This window comes from Podarcis melisellensis (genome assembly GCF_964234715.1).
Source record: "Podarcis melisellensis genome assembly, chromosome: 10".
Classification (NCBI taxonomy): domain Eukaryota; kingdom Metazoa; phylum Chordata; class Lepidosauria; order Squamata; family Lacertidae; genus Podarcis; species Podarcis melisellensis.
In genome coordinates, this window is record NC_138542.1 from 64,250,938 (window position 1) to 64,272,413 (window position 21,476).

The 21,476-nt window shown below is 45.7% G+C and overlaps 1 protein-coding gene across 1 annotated transcript in view; it reads left to right on the forward strand.

Annotated features, from left to right (window-relative positions):
* ST8SIA1 (ST8 alpha-N-acetyl-neuraminide alpha-2,8-sialyltransferase 1) overlaps positions 1-21,476 on the forward strand; it is a 79,887-nt gene that overhangs the window by 43,326 nt on the left and 15,085 nt on the right. Inside the window, exons 3-4 of the mRNA XM_081927354.1 lie at positions 7,196-7,305; positions 13,438-13,530. Of these exons, the coding sequence (XP_081783480.1) occupies positions 7,196-7,305; positions 13,438-13,530 (203 nt within the window). The remainder of the gene's footprint in view (positions 1-7,195; positions 7,306-13,437; positions 13,531-21,476) is intronic.

A 21,476-nucleotide genomic window follows, 5' to 3' on the forward strand; every position in this document is an offset into this window, starting at 1 on the left:
CTGCTTCCCAGTTTCCCATTTTTCTTGTCCAGCTGTCATTTCACATCCCATAGCTATTGAGCATTCTTAGTCCCCTCTGGGCTTCTGCCACCCACCTCTGTTTTTTGTTTGTTGGGCAGGGGAGCTCCCTTGCTGATCCTGCTTGAGCTTTCAGGTAATTGGACCCCAAGACCTTTTATGCTGTACAGGAAGGGGACAGGTGGCGCTGTGGTCTAAACCACAGAGCCTAGGACTTGCCAATCAGAAGGTTGGCGGTTTGAATCCCCGCGACGGGGTGATGCTCTGTCCCAGCTCCTGCCCACCTAGCAGTTCAAAAGCATACCAGTGCAAGTACATAAATAGGTACCACTCCGGCGGGAAGGTAAACAACGTTTCTGTGCGCTGTTCTGGTATGCCAGAAGTGGCTTAGTCCATAGCTGTCAACTTTTCCCTTTTCTTGCAAGGAATCCTATTCGGAATAAGGGAATTTCCCTTAAAAAAAGGGAAACGTTGACAACTATGGCTTAGTCATGCTGGCCACATGACCCGGAACCTGCCTGCGGTCAAACGTCAGCTCCCTCAGCCTATAGAGCGAGATGAGCGCTGCAACCCCAGAGTCATCCACAATTGCACCTTACGGTCAGGGCACCTTTACCTAACCCACCAGAGATCTGGTCAAAGATCAGCCTCCATCAGAGAATCGTAGAATTTACAGTTGGAAGGGACCGTGAGGATCATTGCATTTGCAGTGGATTTTTAAGCTGTCCCATAATGGGGATCAAACCTGCAACCTTGGCGTTATCAGCACCATGCTGTAAGCAACGGAGCGATTCAGGACATGAATGACTAGCTGTGCCCTAAAAGTGTAGAGAGAATGTTGGGGCTCTGACTCTCATTCCCGCTGTTAGCAATGTTCAGTCCGAGGCTGAGAGCAGATCTTTGCATAGTGTGATGGCCTGGGAATCCGATTCAGAGGCTGAACCGGAGGAATCCCAGCCTGCACAGGAGTCCCCGCCTCCAGGGCCGGCTGAACTGGGGCAGGGCCTTGGATCTGAAGAGCCTGCACCTGTGCCGGAGCCTCAGGAGCAGGCACCAGGTGATTCCACTCTAGCTCCAGAGGTTCTTAAGGACACAGTGCCTACAGGTGCGCCTCTCCTGGCCCTGCCAGAGGAAGGAGAGTCTCCCCCTGGGTCCAGTAACTCCCCAGCCTCTCCTGAACTGCAGAGGCTTAGGGCAGAGAGGCGGAGGGAACTGGTTTCTCCCAGGAGGAGTGCTCGCCTTAAGGCCAAGAGAGGCGGGTCTCCTGGGGGCCGGGACCGCCCCTGGCCTCAGAGAAGATAAAGGCCAGTCAGCCCAGTCCCAGGTTGTGGGAGCAACGTCGTTGAGTACCTGCTCCTGCCCGGACCCAGACCTGACCCTCCAGTGTTCCTGTCCCTGCCTGGCTCCCTGCTTCGGACCTCACCCCGCTCCTTGTGAACTGTTTCCAGGCTAGTGACCCAGGACCGGACTTTGACTACGCCAACGGTAACCTTCCCCCTGGGACCAGCACACATAGGCAAAAGGTCACCATCTACAGTCATACCATGGGTTGAATGTGCTTTGGGATGAGCGCGTTCGAGTTGCGCTCCGCGGCAACCTGGAAGTAACAGAGCGCGTTACTTCCGGGTTTCACCGCTTGCGCATGTGCAGACGCTCAAAATGACGTCACGCGCATGCGCAGAAGTGTCGAAAAGTGTCGACGCGCATGTGCACAGAGGTGCCATCACTGGTTCCATCTGCTTCTAGATGCGAACAGGGCTCTGGAATGGCATCTAGAGGTACCACTGTACATGCAAAAGGAGGAGGAACCCTAAGGTTGTGGAAGTGCAAAAAGCTTTAAGGAGGGAAACTGAACCGAACCAGAATAGCCCAAAGAGGACTGAGTTAAGGAGTTCTGAGTTGGTGACAGAATGGAGAACTGGTGGGAAGGGGTATGGAATGGAGTATCCTGGAAATGGCCACCTTGAACCCTTAGTAGGAGCCACCCTACACTGTGACATTCCATTGCAACTCCTAACTGCATGATAGCCATTCATAACGTGCGCATGGAGCATCTTCAGATTTGTGGCTGTTTCCAAGTTAACTTCCGCTTTGCTCTCATCATGTGTCAAGAAGCCCTCACCTTAGTCACCACTTCCTAAGATACTGATACTGTTACTGATGCGAAAAAAGAAGAAGAAAAATTCCACTCCCTTGAGCAGTTTCAGGATAAACATTGGAGAAACTATACATGCCAGAAAGAGCCCTTTTGGGCATTTAGTGGCAGCACATTTCTGGCCCGAAAGCTCATTTTTTAAAAATAAAAAATTGTCCAGTAGCACCTTATAGACAAACTAAGTTTGTTCTGGTATAAGCTTTCGTGTGCATGCACACTTCTTCAGATACACTCAGCTCATTTTTATAGAACTTTGGCAGTGCAGGAAAGCAGAATGGAATCCATTATTCTCCTCTTGCTATTGTAAAGCATCACTCCAAGATCTTTTCGATTAGTCAGAGCCTGCAAGGTTTTATGGCCAACACCAGACACGTCTTTAATACGAAACGCCTTTTCCAAAGCATCCTTCTGATTTAAGGCTACGTCTTTTTGTGAATCACACAACAATAAACTGTGGAAGAGTACCGAAGATCTTGAGGTTTAACAAAGGGTTTTATGAGTGCAGATAGAAAACCTCTTTTTGTATCACTACTATCCAAGCGAGCTTCCTGTTCAAGGTTTGACACTTTCCATATTATTCTGGTGCTGTGGCCTGACATGTCCCTGTAAGCGAGGCCGACCACTTCATCAAAGCTCATCATATTTCCAAGGCCATCTCTAGATCTGACGCCTTCTGTTGCATTATACACGGCCGGCGCTTCATTTGTGTTCCACTAGCTAAAAGGCTGTCATTATGATGCACAGGTTATTTTAAGAGGCAGATTGAACATACAGAGGTGCCTTGGTTCTCAAACTTAATCCGTTCCAGAAGTCCCTTCCAGAACCAAAGCATTCCAAAACCAAGGTGTGCTTTCCCGTAGAAAGTAATGCAAAACAGATTAATCCGTTCCAGATTTAAAAAAACAACCCCTAAAACAGCGATTTAACATGAACTTTACTATGTAACGACACAATTGATCCATAAAATGAAAGCAGTAATCAAGGTAAAGGTAAAGGGACCCCTGATCATTAGGTCCAGTCGTGACTGACTCTGGGGTTGCGGCGCTCATCTCACTTTATTGGCCAAGGGAGCCGGCTTACAGTTTCCGGGTCATGTGGCCAGCATGACTAAGCCGCTTCTGGCGAACCAGAGTAGCACATGGAAACGCCATTTACCTTCCTGCCAGAGTGGTACCTATTTATCTACTTGCACTTTGACGTTCTTTTGAACTGCTAGGTGCCAAGGACCTGGGTCTGAACAATGGCAGCTCACCCTGTCGCAGGGATTCGAACTGCCGACCTTCTGATCGGCAAGCCCATGGCTCTGTGGGTTAACCCACAGCACCACCTGCGTCCCAGTAATCAATGTACTGTACTATAAAATAAATAAGACAGTATTGTAGATGATAAAAATTAAAGTTAATTTTTCCCTTACCTGCACTGATGATAGTCCTTGTTTGGACGGGGGGTGGCTTTTATCCATTTCCGCAGTCACACAGTCAATCAATCAGTAGCTGAACTGGGTTCCATACAGTCACAAAAACAAATCAACCCAAAAAGCCTCAAAAACGCAAAATAAATAGCAAAAACAAAAGCGCCAAACTTAATCCGTTCTGGAAGTCCATTTGACCAAAATGTTGGAAAACCAAGGCGCAGCTTCTGATTGGTACAGGCGCCCCGGAAACAACAGCCAACAGCTGCATCGGACGTTTGGCTTCCAAAAAATGTTCGAAAACCAGAACATTTACTTCCAGGTTTTCGGCATTTGAGAACCAAGGTATAGCAGCACTATCTTGGTTTACTGGGACCAGTTGGTTTACTGGTGGTGACCTTTAAAGCTTTAACTGTTTGGCAGTCCAGGGTATTGGGAAATTAAGATGTCAAGGCTGCCTGCTTGCACATCTAAGGTACAACTGCATGCATTGTATATTATCACTGTCCAATGGGATGAAATGTGCTATGTTGGGGAGACATGATTAAGGCTTCTAGCAAAAACCAGCAATTGAGTTCCCCTGGGACCATCTTTTATGTGAGCAAAGAGGAAGGGTTTGGAGTCACCAACCTCCTCCAAGGAAATTCTCCAAAGGGAGATCCTGATCTGATAGTTACTGATCTATCCAGCGTGCTTTTAATAAAGATGAAAATACGTGAAGGTTTAAAAAAGAGAAGCTCCCTCTTTCTCAGATTTTGAGTCCCAGGTGAAACATCAGGGGTAGATCACATGCTGATGTCAACTACAGATCCCTACCTGATGTCAACTGTTTAAAAGAGCAAGTGATGCAAAAGAACCACCTTTGCCCGAGACCCCAAAGAACCACAGTCAAAGTAGACAACACTGAGGTGAGCTGACCTATTATAAGGCAGCTTGGAGTGCAGCATTGCTGAATGAGGACTTACCGATAAATTTGATCCCCTTTATTCAGGCCTGAATCAAGACCAGGGGTCAGCAAACTTTTCCAGCAGGGGGCCGGTCCACTGTCCCTCAGACCTTGTGGGGGGCCGGACTCATAGCTGTCAACTTTTCCCTTTTCTTGCGAGGAATTCTATTCGGAATAAGGGAATTTCCCTTAAGAAAAGGGAAAAGTTGACAGCTATGGCCGGACTGTACAGTGGTACCTCTGGTTTCGTACTTAACTTGTTCCAGAAGTCTGTTCTTCTCTTAAAACTTAATAAAATATTATATTAAAGGTGCAGAAGTCCATTCTTAGCCTGAAACGGTTCTTAACCTGAAGCACCATGGGGCCTGCTGCGCCGCCACCACACGATTTCTGTTCTCATCCTGAAGCAAAGTTCTTAACCCGAAGTAATCTTTCTGGGTTAGCGGAGTCTGTAACCTGAAGTGTATGTAACCTGAAGCGTATGTAACCTGAGGTACCACTGTATTTTGAAAAAAAATATGAACAAATTCCTATGCCCCACAAATAACCCAGAGATGCATTTTAAATAAAAGCACACATTCTACTCATGTAAAAACATGCTGATTCCCGGACTGTCTGCGGGCTGGATTGAGAAGGTGATTGGGCCGGATCCGGCCCCTGGGCCTTAGTTTGCCTACTCATGATCAAGACAGTGGCTTTTTGGAGCAACCATAGAATCATAGAATTTGTAGAGTTGGAAGGGAGCACGAGGGTATTCTTGTCTAGCCCCCTGCAATGCAGGAATATTTTGCCCAACATTGGGCTCGAACCCACAACCCTGAGATTATGAGTCTCATGCTGTACCGACTGAGCTAGTTTAGGGGTAGAGTTTTGTATGCGGAAAATCCCAGGGTTTTTAGGTGCTGGGGTGGGATAAGACCTTGTAGATAATATGGCAGGGGTGGATAATATGGCAGCCCCAGGTCCCATTCTCTTATGGTGAGCTTTTCGGGGGCCAGGGACCAGTGGAGATTGAGTCCAGATTCAGACTTTTACCTTTTGTCCAGCAGGCTGCATTCCAGCCAAGCAGAAGTTGGTTGTTTCTGTGCACACAAACACCCCTTTACCTTCCATTCAAGTAACCAAGAGGCAATATCTAAGTTAAATGGGAAACTTCATAGAATTGTGGAGTTGGGAGGGCCCATGAGGGCCATCTAGTCCAGCCCCCTGCAATATAGGAATCTTTTGCCCAAAGTGGGACTCGAATCCAAGACCCTGATATTAAGCGTCTTATACTCTACTGACTGAGCTATCCAGTTTCAGCCATGCAAAAGCACTTTGAGGGTATACAGAACAGCCAACTAGGGATATATCCTGGGAAGAAGTGGTGTGGTCTTGGGAGTATAATGAGGGCCGGATAGAGAGGTGTGGAGGGCCACAAGCAACTCCCAGACCTGGGATTGCCCACCCCTGCTAAATAGACTCATGGTCTGGTTTAGCAGAAGACAGTTCCCTAGATTTGTGCCCGCAATCCTATAACTCTGCTAACAATAACATTCTATTTTTATTAAGGCACCGTATAACAATTACAGTGCAGACACAATTATATTATGCTGATCATTTGCCAGGCTAGAAAGGATGATTTGTATGCTCAGGCCCCTGCATGATGTTTCTTAGAAAGCAGCTTGCTGAAGAACCCAGAAGATATTTACATTCCTGGGAGCCAGGATTAATATCCAACTGCCCGAGGCACCGAAGCGCTTCAAATTGTGTTCAGCCTTGATTATAATAGTATAAATATTGTTTGTATTTTTATTCAATATTGTCGGTCTCTGTGGGAAATTGGCATAATTAACAACAGAGAATTGCTGCCGCGTAATAGGTATGAGCTTGAACTGAGGAATCTTCAACTCTCACAAATGCTCCTTCTCGCACTCTCAGTTCATTCTTCTGCAGATTCCGACTAATAATCAGGAAGAACTTTCTGGTGGTAGGAGGTGTTTGACAATGGAACAGATTCCCTTGAGATGTAGTGGACTCTCCTTCATTGGAGGTTCTTAAGCAGATGTTGAATGGGCAACCATCTGTCATGTATGTTCTAGTCAAGATTCCTGCATTGCAGAAGGCTGGACTATAGACCCTCAAGTTCCCTTCCAACACTATCATTCTATGATTCTACGAACTGCAGTCAAAACCACAATTAAATAAGCAGAGAGACCATAATTTATGACTTTGTGAGGCAGTTCCCTGGTCAATCCTCCGAGTATTTCTCCTTGAGAGGCCTAATAAGTCCAATACCAAAGAGGTGGCAATGTATTCAAATGTAAAAGATCTGCTATGATGGTTAGCTCTTGTCCCGTTTGTTCCTCTGATTATATGTGATGTGTGTTTTTTCCACCATAAAGTTGGAAACCTTCCCTTCTGTGACGGATAACAAAACTACTGTGGCAGGAAACTCGTGTCCCTCCAGATGTTGTTGCCCTCTAAACTCTCCTCTGCCCTGGCCAATGTGGAACATCGAGAGGGCCCAATGGGAGTTGTAGTCCTACAACATCTGGAGGACTCCGCTTTTGGCTCCTAGCCTTGGCCTAACCTCTCCCTAAAACCCCTTCCCGCTTAGCTGGTCTCCACCTGAAGCTCCTGTGTGAAGTCCTCCATAAAAACGGGCCTTGTTTTCTGTTGCCAGGCAACGCCATTCCAGCTGCCATTGAAGAAATGCTCTGTGGTAGGAAATGGTGGGATTCTGAAGAACAGCGGCTGCGGCAGACAGATAGACCAAGCGGACTTTGTCATGCGGTAAGACAGTGGCCCCGCTGTGGCATGGCGTCCCTGTTCCCTCCATCCCCCTTGTTTCTCACCCACAACCATCCGACGACATGGGTTTTCCCCTTTTGTTTGTGTTTAATTAACCGTAGACGGTCTCTTTTTCTCCCTCAGAGTGATTTATAGGGATGGGAAAGAACCATGGCAGATAGGGCTTTTCCCTCCCTGAACAATGCAGGTGCCTGTCACTCTTCAGAGGCATCAGGGGAAGATAGCTGAGTGAAGGTGCTTTAATCAAACGGAAAACTAAGAGAGATGGAAGAGCCTCAGGTCCCTTCGGGCTTCCTTGCACGGAAGAACTTTGGGCTCTGTTTTCTCAGAAAGAGAAGAGTCTCAAGGCTCCATTTGCACCATGCATTGAAAGCGCTATACCACTTGAAACACTTGCGCACACCCCATGGATCCTGGGAACTGTAGCTTGTACAGGCTGCTGAGAGTGCTTAAAGGTAAAGGGACCCCTGACCGTTAGGTCCAGTTGTGGCCAACTCTGGGGTTGTGGTGCTCATCTCGCTTTATTGGCTGAGGGAGCTGGCGTGCTGCTTCTGGGTCATGTGGCCAGCATAACTAAACCGCTTCTGGCAAACCAGAGCAGCGCGTGGAAATGCCGTTTACCTTCCTGCTAGAGTGGTACCTATTTATCTACTTGCACTTTGACGTACTTTCGAACTGCTAGGTGGACAGGAGCAGGGACTGAACAACCGGAGCTCACCCCTTGGCAGGGATTCGAACCGCCGACCTTCTGATCGGCAAGTCCTAGGCTCTGTGGTTTAACCCACAGCGCTACTCGCATCCCATCGCTGAGAGTGCTTTGGCGACCCCTATTCCCTTCACAGAGCTACAGCTCCGTGAAGTTAGAATTGTAGAGTTGGGACCATCTAGTCCAGCAAGGAATCTTTTCCCCAACGTGAGGCTCAAACCCACATCTTTGAGATTAAGGGTCTCATGCTCTACCAAGTGGTCCTGCTAGCTAGGGATGATGGAAGTTGTAGTCCAGCAACAGCTGGAGACCCACATGTGGGAAACCCTGGTGTAGACAATGCTGCATTAGATCAATCAGTAGTCAGACTTGGCATAAGTTCCTAGTGTCCCAAGGCTTTTACTATTTCTTTTTTGAAATACACTCCTAGGATAAAATCTGATAAAGATAAGAAAAATTAAATGGAAAAGACTGAAGCTAAGGGGCATAGCATTTCCTTCCCATGTAGCAGGCCTCGGGTTCACTCTTATGATGGCATCTCCAAATAGGGCTGGGAGACACCCCTGTCAGAAACCCCAGAGTGCTGCTACCAGTCAGTGTAGACAACAATGAGTCGAATGGACCAGTGGTCTGAATGCCATGAGGCCATTGCCTATGTAACCTGACCTCCCAGTTGCCAACTCAGGGTCAAAAAGAACGGTGAAATCCGTGGCATGAGGAACTGTGAACAGGCCTTTGGAGGATGCCGTCTGGGGTCTTGGAGTTCCTGCTCCGGCCTTGTTTTCAAAATGGCTTCCCAAGAAAGCTAGTTGCTGACCATGGATGTTGACAAAAGGCTCCTTATCCCTAGAGCACTGGCTGTTTTATCCTGGAGTATTCAGTACAATTTCTGGCCCTGTAATTCCTGCCAGTGTGATATATTGGAGCCACAGAGGACTGTTGCTCACTTAGGCATAAATGGAAGAGTTTAATAGCCCTCACAGATAGGAAGAAACTGGCGCTCACTTGGCCCCCAGCCCTCGCACCGCTAATGTCACTTTGAGGTTTCAAAGGCGGTAGAGCAGGGACTTGCATTTGGCTTCTCTGTCAGTTCCCCGCACTGGAAAGGATATTGATGTGATGTGTGTAAAGGAGGGTACAAGCAAGCTGACAAGTTGTGGGTTCCACAGATCAAGGTGAAGTGAAATGTGAAATTTCACGGCACGTCTTAGCGGGAGGAGATCTGAGGGACGGGAGGGGAGATCTTTCTGAAAAGAAATGCTTTTTACAGGCCCATTTTATCTATGTCAGTCAAACACAGTCGGGTAGAGAAAGCTGTTGGGGAGACGCTTCCTCCTTCCTCTCAAAATATAGCAGTCATTTGGTGAAGTTGGATGTTGGAAGATTGATGACAGTCAAAAGGAAAATCTCCTTCATTTGGCACACATTTAAACTATGGAATTGAGCATAAGAATGTAAGAGACGCTCTGTTGGGTCAGGCCAAAAGCCTATGTAGTCCGGCATAATTTGCAACCACAAGATGGCCACAAACTTGGACTACAACTTCCCCACCAGGTTTGGGAAAGACTGATCTGGTGTCTTATCCTTCCCTTGAACCCTGCAGAACATTCCTGCTAGGGCTGGGGAGCCTGGATAAGAATGACATTCTGCGTGCTTCTTGAAGAGTAGATTGTCTAATGCAGGGTTTCCCAAACTTGGGTCTCCGGCTGTTTTTTTGGTGGGTTTGGTGTCATTAAAATGCATGCAGCCAATCAGCATATTTCTCCTGTTCCATTGTCTAAAAGCCACAGGGTTTGGTCTGAATAGTTGGGTTCTTGCTGAGTTTCCATCTGGCTACTCAGCCACATCCTTCGTTTTCTGCAATATTGTCTGATGAAGCTATGCTGGTGAGAAAAACAAAACACAGCTCCTACTGGGATGGAGTAAACTTGAGTTCCCAAAGGAACAGTGTCCATGACTGATTTGAACATATTTTGAATCTTTTTGGCTGATCAGTATTGAGATAAAGTAATTATATCAAATCTGTGTAATTACCGGCCAGCTGCCAATCTCCCGTTCTTGGACAAGGTTCTTGAGTGGGTGGCCGTGGATCAGATTTCAGTACTCTTGGAGGAAACAGATTCTCTAGATCCATTTAAATCATAATTTAAATGCTTTGGTTGCCTTTTGTCAGGAGAGACAGGGGAAATGTGTCCCTGTTCATTTCTCAGTAGCTGTTGATACCATCAACCATGGTATCCTTCTGCAGTGGTGGTTCCAGTCCTACTTGGATGGTCGTTTCCAGAGGGTGATGCTTGGGGAGTGGTCTTTGATCCTGTGGAGCCTTCAACGTGGAGTTCTTCAGGGTTCAATTTTATCCCCCATGCTGTTTTACATCTACATGTAAGCGCTGGGTGGGGTTATCTGGAGGTTTGAAGTACGTTGTCAGCAATATGCTGACGACACACAGCTCTACTTCTCCTTGACATCTGCAGGTGAGGCAGTGGATATGTTGGACTGCTATCTTGCCTTGGTAATGGGCCGCATGAGGGCCAACAAACTGATGCTCAATCCAGATAAGAGTGAGACTCTGTTAGTGGGTGGCCCCCTAGACCAGATGGATGGGAGGTTGCCTGTTCTTGATAGGGTTGCATTCCCTCTGAAGGAGGTTCTTATGGGTCCATTGTTGTTGCTTGAAGCTCAGGTGACCTCAGTGGAGCACAATACCTTCCATCAGCTTTGGTGGTCCAGCTTCGTCCCTATCAGGGATAGCTTAGCTTCTATTGTCTGTGCTCTGGTAACCTCTAGGCTAGATTACTGCAGGGTGTTATACATGGGGCTGCCTCTGATGATGGTTCAGAAACTTCAGCTGGTGCAGGATTCAGCGGCCAGGTTGCTCATTGGGGCAAGATGGTTTGAGCATACAACGCCAGTCCTGGTGGCCCAACTGCACTGGATTCCAATTTGTTTCTGGTCCCAATTCTTTTTTTTTAATGATATTTATTGAAATTTCAAAAAAGGTTACAAAAGTAAGAAAAAGGTAGAAATAAGAAGCAAACAAAAAAAAAATACAAAATACAGAAAAATAAAAACAATTAAAAAATAAATCCATCTTTCCATAATTTATCCTTCATTTACTTGTTTCCCTGACCTCCTTTTTGTATTCCAGTTCAGTTGGTTAATTCAGCAAATCCTTTCCCTCTTTGTTTTTATCTTAATCCTTTATCTTAATATATTATAACTTTACTTTCTCGCCTATTAACAATCCATTTTCACATGCTCCTTTGTAGCATTACTGCTAAAAACCACTTAATTTCATTCCAACAACATTCTAACATTCTTTAATTTTACAATATTCCTGTAAGTAGTCTTTAAATTTCTTCCAATCTTCTTCCTGTTTCTGGTCCCAATTCAAAGTGCTGGTTTTGACCTATAAAGCCTGAAATGGCTCAGGATCACAATATCTCAAGGACACCTCTTCCCATATGAACCAACCCCAGACCCTGTAATCATCATTCGAGGCCCTTCGTCATGAGGGGCAGAAGGTGGCAACACAATAACAGCCTTTCTGTGGTGGCTCCCCATTTGTGAAATGCTTTCCTCAGGGAAACCCGCCAGGTACCATTACATTCCTCTTCTCCCCGGCCTTTGGCTGATTATACAACCTATGGCTTACTACGCTGTAGAGGGCTGCGTGTTTTGTTTGTTATTATGTTATGTATGTTTGTGTTTTTATACTGCAAGCCACCCTGTGATCTTCAGATGGAGGGCAGTATATAAATTTAATCCATCAATAAAATAATAAAATAAAGGGGAAGGACAGTCATTGGAACAATGAGTCAGAGAACGGTCAGAGAAGGCAGATGACGCACTTCTACTGATGATGCCAAGACCTCGTTATATATTGCTGGGAAGGGAGAAAACATGGCAGGCTTAGATGATGCACCTGCCAAGAATCTAAACAAAAACTTGATTGCCTCTCTGCAAAACGAACAGAAACAGATAGGCCACTCTGGACTCCACACAGATGCAACTAAGTCTACTGCCACCTAGTGACTATATGGTGACACCGTCTTCACGGGAGATCACAGGAGAACTAGCGACACCAAGTTATTTGAACAAAGGCAGAGATAAAAGGTAAAGGTAAAGGGACCCCTGACCATTAGGTCCAGTCGTGGCCGACTCTGGGGTTGTGGCACTCATCTCGCTTTATTGGCCAAGGGAGCCGGCGTACAGCTTCCGGGTCATGTGGCCAGCATGACTAAGCCACTTCTGGCGAGCCAGAGCAGCGCATGGAAATGCCGTTTACCTTCCCGCCGGAGCGGTACCTATTTATCTACTTGCACTTTGACGTGCTTTCGAACTGCTAGGTTGGCAGGAGCAGGGACCAAGCAATGGGAGCTCACCCCGTCGCGGGGATTCGAATCGCCGGCCTTCTGATCAGGCAGAGATACATGCGCATTAAATAACTGAAACAATGACAAGCATTCATTGGTGCAATCCAGTGATCCTTGGGATGGTATCTCAGGGGGGCATGGTACCCTGCACACCCCTCACTCTTTGCAGCCAGGTAGGGACACTTTATTTATTATTAGTTATTTATTTAAAGCATTCTTACCCTGCTCTGGAGCCATAAACTCCCAGAGCAGGTTAAGAGCAAAGACAGGAGTGCAGACTCTGAAATGTCATCAAGAAGGCAGTCCGTACCCTCAGCTTGACAATCCAAAAGGCGCAAGAGGAAAGGGGACTGGGAGGGAGGAGGAAGGAAGGAAACTCAGGCACTCTTTCTTAGTTCCAGAGTTCTTGTAATGACCTCTTGGGGTGGAAATATTTCAAAGGAGCCCAATTCTGCTGGCCTTTGAGGAAAGGCCCTGCAGTCTTGCCCATGTAGTTGCCCTTTAACTAGAGATGCCAAGAATTGCACCTGGGAATAGATGACCATCGTGTGTCTCTTCCAACTCTACAATTCAGTGATTCTGCATGCGGTGAACCATATTTTTCACTCTATAAGACGCACCAGACAGACCATAAGACGCACCTAGTTTTTGGAGGAGATAAACAAGAAAAAAAATATTCTGAATCTCAGAAGCCAGAACAGCAAGAGGGATCGCTGCACACTGAAAGCAGCAATTCCTCTTGCTGTTCTGGCTTCTGGGATAGCTGCACAGCCTGCATTCGCTCCATAAGACGCACACACATTTCCCCTTACTTTTTAGGAGGGAAAAAGTGAGTCTTATAGAGCAAAAAATACGGTATTTGCTGTGGCACTGGACTCCAGCCACTGCTTGGCCGTGCCAGTCTTTGGTGCTTGATGGGGTTTTTCTTTTCTTTTCAAACGGTGGAAAGAAAGAAGGAAAGAAAGAAAGAGAGAGAGAGAGGGGAAAACAGCAGAGAAGTTAAAATACATGGTGTGTTTCTGTTTCTTTCAGATGCAATCTTCCACCTCTCACCAGTGAATACAGCAAGGACGTTGGGTCCAAAACTCAGCTGGTAACTGCAAATCCCAGCATAATTAAGAAAAGGTAGGAAACAGATTGTTTGTTTCTTCTGAAAGGAACTGGCACACCGAGCAAAGGGTGCTGGTGGGGAGAGAGTTGGCGTTTACGGTCACGGTGTTGGCAGTAGAATAATTATATTCCTCTGCAGGCAGCGCTGGAAGAGCTTGGCAGACTGAAGGCGAGAGCCATTTCTCATCTGATGAGTTAATAAATCTTAGCACGGCTGTGCCACACTCCAGCAAACATTAAATTGCTTTGCAGCAAAGTGTCTCAAAAAGTAGACGGGCATGTTTATGGCACAAGGACAGAATGGTTAGGGTAGCATATACATTGCTGGATATCAAGGGTGCATCAGGTGCAAGACAAATGAGTACCCGTATCTTAATTCCCCTAGAATCTCAGCTAGGGCTGGGTGAGACGTGGTTTGCAACATCATGATATATCGCCATCCAAACATTGTGATATACTGATATATCATGATATCTGAAATAAGGATGGAGCTATGTTAGATGGCCGGCTTCATGGTTTTTCTTGCCTTGGGATTTTTGCCAGTGCCTGTTCTAATCCGTTTCCCTCTGCTGGGGGCAGGGGAGAGCGGAGCTGGCAGAGTTAACAGGCACTGCAGGAATCGAGAGAAGCATTAGCTGGATTCACGGTTTTCCCCACATTGTGATTTCTGCATAGCACACACACGGAAACACGCATCATGATTCGCAATATATTGCCAGGTTAGAAATTATGAAACCAGTATCATGATATGGACTTCAAACCGGTTTTGAATGATATACAGTGGTACCTCAGGTTACATACGCTTCAGGTTACAGACTCCGCTTACCCAGAAATAGTACCTTGGGTTAAGAACTTTGCTTCAGGATGAGAACAGAAATTGTGCTCCAGCGGCGTGGCAGCAGCAGGAGGCCCCATTAGCTAAAGTGGTACCTCAGGTTAAGAACAGTTTCAGGTTAAGAATCTGAAGAAGTGTGCGTGCACACGAAAGCTCATACCAAGAACTAACTTAGTTGGTCTTTAAGGTGCTACTGGAAGGAATTTTTTTGTTTTGACTATGGCAGACCAACACGGCTACCTATCTGTAACAGATTAAGAACAGACCTCCAGAACGAATTAAGTTCTTAACCTGAGGTACCACTGTATCAATATATTGCCCAGCCCTAGTCTCAGGTTTTAAAAAAATATTATTTTCAAACAAGTTTCTAGACCTTATGGCTACAAATACATGTTTGATGGCAAATTGAAATTTCACAAGTCATAGGGTGGCTTAATAAGTTGTCCATGAATTTGGGTTAGAGCTCAGTTCTCTGCAGAGATCCGTGCTCCTCCTAAGCCAGAACGAATTATTCCTTATTTCTTACTAGGAATAATAATAATAATTACCTGGCGAAAACGTAGCAGGCGATTCAGCACAGCTTTAAATTCTGTGACATTAAAAAAGCGCATCCCTTGTCTGGAAGAAGGCATGAAATGGATTCGCCACTCTGCTCCTTAAATAAATACTTAGTAATGTTGAGAAGGAACAGATGACCATAGAGCAGGAAGAAGACAGATTATTTCAGGCGTTAAAAAAGATGTTCCGGCTACTTACATTAAGAATAACTGTGTGTCTTTAAGCCTCCTCTTTGCTGAATGTCCATAAACCCATGAAAAATGTATTTCTTTCAACTAAGTTTGGATAAGATCTGATTTCCTCTTTGGTATAATTGTGTGTCGTTTAACAACAATTAATAATACTTTGCTGAATCTGATCCGGAGGAAAAAACATTGTCTGTTATTTGCTGGTTGAAACACTCACTCCTAGACACACTTATTTAATTTGATCAATGATAGCTTGGCTCAATTTAATTTCTTTGCAGTATTTGGTTTCAGTTAATTTCCGTGCCGTATCTCTCAGGCTCATCTTCAAACGATAGTTTAATTAAGCAGTTGGTGGGTGTTCTCAATTAATAAACAAATATTATATCCTTGACCCTTGATGTTGATGCTAGACTTCGAACAAAGGATTGTTGGTTCCATCAGACATTATTCTTCCATATGCTGTTCATTTCAAGGCTTGAGATTATACTCATTTGAGCATATCTACATGAAGCCGCTAGGAGAGATAATCAGAGGGGTTTGGACTGGGTGTCCCATCAATATGCAGACGATACCCAGCTCTACCTCTCTTTCAAATCAGAACCAGTGAAGGCGGTAAAGGTCCTGTGTGAGTGCCTGGAGGCAGTTGGAGGATGGATGGCGGCTAATGGATTGATGTTGAATCCTGACAAGACAGAAGTACTGTTCTTGGGGGTCAGGAGGCGGGCTGGTGTGGAGGACTCCCTGGTCCTGAATAGGGCAACTGTGCCCCTGAAGGACCAGATGTGCAGCCTGGGAGTCATTTTGGACTCACAGCTGTCCATGGAGGCGCAGGTCAATTCTGTATCCAGGGCTCTCTCTGACCGCTCATCATCACCCTACCACCAATCCCCTGGCTCCGAACCTTCTTCCCCTGGGGGTTCCCAGAGGGTTCCTCAGCAGCTGCCTCCAGCCACTCCTCTACATGCAGCCAGTCCATGGCATTGAGCGTGGTGAGACAGTGCCCCATTTGTCCTAATGGACCACCTGCCATTGTCCTGCCTTTGGCCGGGGGGATGGTATTCTTGAGATATTTTGTTGCCATTTTATTTATTTGTGGATTTCATTTTGAAACACAAAGTGGTATCTAAGCTGTGGGTTGCATTCAACCCATTACAATTACAGTATTTTTCGCTCTATAGGATGCACTTTTTCTCCTCCAAAAATGAAGGGGAAATGTGTGTGCGTCCTATGGAGTGAATGCAGGCTTTTGCTGAAGCCTGGAGAACGAGAGGGGTCGGTGCACACTGACCCCTCTTGCTCTCCAGGCTTCAGGCAGCTATCCGCAAACCTTCGGAGTGTGGCAGGAGTTCCCGCCAGGTTCCAAAGGCTTGCGGATAGCAGCCTGAAGCCTGAAGCCTGGGGAGTGCAGTGCCAACTCCTGCTGTGCACCCCAGGCTTCAGGCAGCTATCCGCAAGCCTTCGGAGCCCGGCAGGAGAGGTTGCGCGTGGCTAAAGAGGAAGCCAAGACAGCCAGCAGGATGGATCCCACTCGCTGTCTTGGCTTCTTTGCTCTTTGGGGCTGGGGGGGGGTAATTCCCCCCTTTATTTCCCCCCCCCCTATGGAGTGAAAAATATGGTAATGGTCCTCAGTTAACCATTCATTTAGTACCAACGAATCTGAATAGAAATTAGTTGACTACAACTAAGTAGTTTGATGCAACCCTGTTAATTCATAAATTTAAAGGAAGCGATGGGCTTATTTCCAGGTTTCCTCTCCCATTCGTCTCACACATTTCCCTTCTTTGACAGCCCGGAGCTGAGAAAACAGCCTCCCAACCAAAACCCACTTCCTTCCTCTTTTCCCCCTCCTTGCATTTTTCATTTCCATATTTCAGATTGCAGACTGCAAGAGAGAGGGAAAGAGATGAAAACCGAATAACTTGCAGTAAGCTGGAGATTTATTTACTTCCCAACATAATTTTGCTTCTTCCTTCTTATATTTAGCAGCAGCTAAATCTACTTGTCACCTGACCCCTGACCCCCTAGTATATTTTCCCATCTGGTGATGATTCATCTGTGCTGCAGTTACCATGTGCTGAAGCTGAAGGCAGATAAGGCACATCTGCACATAATAACATTTCCCAGAATTCAGAAGGGGGACTGCTTGCCCTGAGGGACCATAAAGCCTTGGGAGAAGGCGAAACTATGGTTGAATCCATTGGAACAGTAGTTCCCAATTAGGGGTCCAAGGAATGCAACTGGGGGGTCCATGGCCCCACCCCTTGCCTCTCCCCAACTAAATGTTTGTCATTTTTGCACCACAAATTTTAGGGACTGTTCTAGTGCTGTGCTGTTTTTCAATTTATCAATCCAAATCACACTGCAATAACAATTTGACTTGGCAATACGCAGCAATATACCGCACCTCACGCGAGGGAGAGTGGGGCAGCCAGTTTCAAGGCACCAGCCCCACCCTCCTGATCTCCATGACTGCTCCTTCCCACATCCTCACACCTGATTTCCAATTTCGGACATTGTGATATATTGGACTAGCAGTGGTGTCCAAACGTTTTTCAAAGAGGGCCAGATTTGATGAACTGAAGGGCCGTGAGGGCCAACCATAGGGCCAAACAAAGTTGCTGACCTTTTTTTAGGATTGAAGTTGTCGAGGTTTTTTTTAGGATTTTACCTCAGAAAATAAACTGCCACAGGGGCCGGATTAAACTGACCGATGGGTCGGATTAGGTCCCCAAAACTGACTTTAGACATGCCTGTTTGTGATGTTTAATTGCTGATATATCACGATGTTGAAAACCAGATATTGCTCAGCCCTAGTCTGGTGTTTTTTAGTATACTTAAAATCCTTTGCTTATTAGGGGCCACCCCAAATTTTGCTTAAAAAATGCTTTGCAGAGATAACTACCATAGGGAAATCAACACTTTCAAAAGTAGGGGGTCTGTGACTTGGCTTTTGAAAAATAGGGGGTCCTCAGTAATTAGCTAATTGGGAGCCACCACATTGGAGCAAAATGGCACTTAGACATTCTGTTGTGGCAACCCTAACCCAGGTTTAAGGTGCCATTTGGTGATTAGCTTATATATCTGAGTTTCTAACACTGTGACCCATATAGTTCGGACCTTCGAAATAATTTTGTTATGTACCCTGGGCCAGCAGGGAGATACTGTAGATAGTTATGCAAATGAAGGATTGAAAGTGACGTTCAGTGATTGGATATTTTAGAAAGTTGTTACAGTAACAAGGTACTGGAGCTCTATATAAGCAGGCTGACTGAGCCCTTCAGCTCAGTTCTGTTCTGGCATCTGAATAAAGAAGAGCTGTTTGAAGAATTGCTGTGTCGTCTGATATGTTCACCCACAACTTAACAAATTTGATGTCCAATATATTTTTCTTCTTCAGTTAACCTAGCATCCAGTTATGTGGCAGCTCTCCTAAAGCAGAGGGAGCCAAGTTGTGGGCCTTTGCTCTTATAATGTCTGACCAGGGGCCATGCTTGCTAGGGCTGTAGGAAGTTGCCGTCCACAAGGGGAACCTCCCAGGGGATGGCCATCTTATTTGTAAAGTCTCCGCACGTATTCTGGATGACTAAGACGCAAGCCAGCTGCTCTGTCGAGTTAAGCTACCAGAGTGCAAGACATAGAAAACGCGTTAGTGCATTTGTCCCTGCTTTATTTAATTAGCAGAGGATAATTTTAGACTGCCTGTACTTTTGACTGCTCGGAGGGCTAGTTGCTTGCTGTGATTTTCAGCTGGTGGTCGAATTTTGAACACGGTATTTGATCCCACCTGTCTGCCCTGTTCAAGGGCAGAACATCTCAAATCTTTTATCTTGCTAAGGTATAAGCACTGGGGTCCTAACTCCATGCAGTCTCCCCAGTTCCCCGTTTGACTCAAAAACTGGTGCCAATGTGGAGCATTTAGGGGGATGTTGAGGAAGGATCCGATCATTGCTAAAAACCAAACTTTGGGTTAGCTGTTATTTCTCTCTCTCTGTGTACGTCCTTTAACATGTCACTTTTACGAAATTTGGCAATTGCTGTGTCCAAAATTAATACTGTGACAAGAAAACCTGTGTTCCTTCTTGGTCTCCTGCCCAGGTGCTGTTGATGGGTGATTCTATGTTGGTCTCTCTTTTCACAGTTCTTTATATTTAAATAGGATGAACTGGACAGTCCTTCAAACAGAGGATTTGTAACGTAGGACAAATGTCCACCCTATTCAGTCTCCCCATCCCCATGTTTAAATTCCCTCAAGATGCTAAGAGATCTAAGCATTGAAATAGCCAGGCCCATCAGTCTGTGAGGTTATGTCAGGCATGTCTAACTGGTCGTTTGCGGGTGTGCTGCTGGCGATTCGCTGGAAGATCATCTCCCCCCCAAACAAAAAACAACAACTGTGGTCACTCCCTCCTAAAAAAGTTCAACTTTGGACACTGTCTCCTCAAAATCTTGACAATTCTTGGCAATAACAATGGGTAGATCGCTGACATTTTTTAAATACTGGGAGTAGATCGCAGTCGCTTAGGAGCTGGACGTGCCTGGGTTATCCAGTATATCTGAAGGAGCGTCTCCACCCCCATCGTTCTGCTGGACACTGAGTTCCAGCGCTGAGGGCCTTCTGGTGGTTCCCTCACTGTGAGAAGCCAAGTTACAGGGAACCAGGCAGAGGGCCTTTTTGGTAGTAGCACCCGCCCTGTGCAATGTCCTCCCACCAGATGTCAAAGAGAACAACAACTACTAGATTTTTAGAAGATATCTGACGTCAGCCCTGTTTAGGGAAGCTTTTAATGTTAATGGATTACTGAAGTTTAGTATTTTGTTGGAAGCTGCCCAGAGTGGCTAGGGAAGCCCAAGCCAGATGGGCGGGGTATAAATAATAATAATAATAATAATAATAATAATAATAATAATAATAATAATAATAATAATAATAATTCCCATTTAATGATCCCCTTGAGAGTGAGGCATCGAGTAGACAGGCAGGAAAAATTAGTTTTGAGGCAGATACTTCCAAGGGCACCTCATTTTTATTCTCGTCGTCTGTTGGGAACGAATCTTTTGGAACAGTAGACAGAAAATTAGGGGTTTGCTTCTACTCCTCATCCCCTGGTCAACACAGAAATAAAACTGCATTATGGTCATACAACCCAAAGAAAGATGTGCCTGTATACCTTGTTGTCTCCATTCTTTTGAACTGCTTCTTCTGAATTCATCGTAGACAAAAATGGAGGGTTTTTTGTGCACCTTGTGCCAAGCTGAGGCAATATTGAATCAGTCTTAGGAAATCACGTTAACAGGTGCAGGTTTACCCTCCCACCCACAGTAAGAATACACACACATACAGAGAGAGAGACATTAGCAAATTGAATACACTAAGCAACACAGCAACCTGGGCTGATTTTGACAATAACCATTTGTGTCACTTCAGGGCTGATTAGATTTTCTGGTAATTTGGGGAGATATAGGAAAGGAGGACTACGGTCTATGGCCAGATTGCAAACAGATTTCGAGTGGGCTAAGTTGATGGCTTTGCCTATTAGAAAGAGAAGGGAGAAATTGCCTTCGTGTCTGGAATCTTGAACAGGGAATGCATCACACTGCAACATGGTTGTTGTGTGTCGTACTTGCTGCTTTTGTTCAGTTTTTCAGCCAAGGTTGGCTCTCAAGGAGGCTTTCCAAAAGGCAATATAATTAGGGATGTGGGGAGGTGTTGATGGCAGCCCCCTCAGTAGTCAATGTACCGTATTTTTTGCTCTATAAGACTCACTTTTTCCCTCCTAAAAAGTAAGGGGAAATGTGTGTGCGTCTTATGGAGCGAATGCAGGCTGCGCAGCTATCCCAGAAGCCAGAACAGCAAGAGGGATTGCTGCTTTCACTGCACAGCGATCCCTCTTGCTGTTCTGGCTTCTGAGATTCAGAATATTTTTTTTTCCTGTTTTCCTCCTCCAAAAACTAGGCGCGTCTTGTGGTCTGGTGCGTCTTATAGAGCGAAAAATACGGTAATTCAGATTCCAGCAACTGGAAGAGAGTTGGATGAAACTGTAAATTTTGGTCTTCTCAGTTTGTCATTTTTCCCATCTCACATTCAGTTTTCCGCATTTGTGCAGCAGTTGGCAATTCTTGAAAATGCACCAGCATTCTAGTGTGAATTTCTCTTAATAAACACCTTTGGGCTAATATATGCTTTTTGGAAACAGATTTATCCCTGAGATAATGTATCCTAGTGTTGTTTCATTTTATTAACCTTGAAAAGAGGTTAATTGAGACACAGCTATTTATTGGATCGAGATTTGTTTTCAATAAAGATCAGTGTTCTTCGCTGTATCCTGTTCTGAAAACGCAAGGCTCCGTCCTCACTCGGCAAACTCCAACCAGAAGCTTCA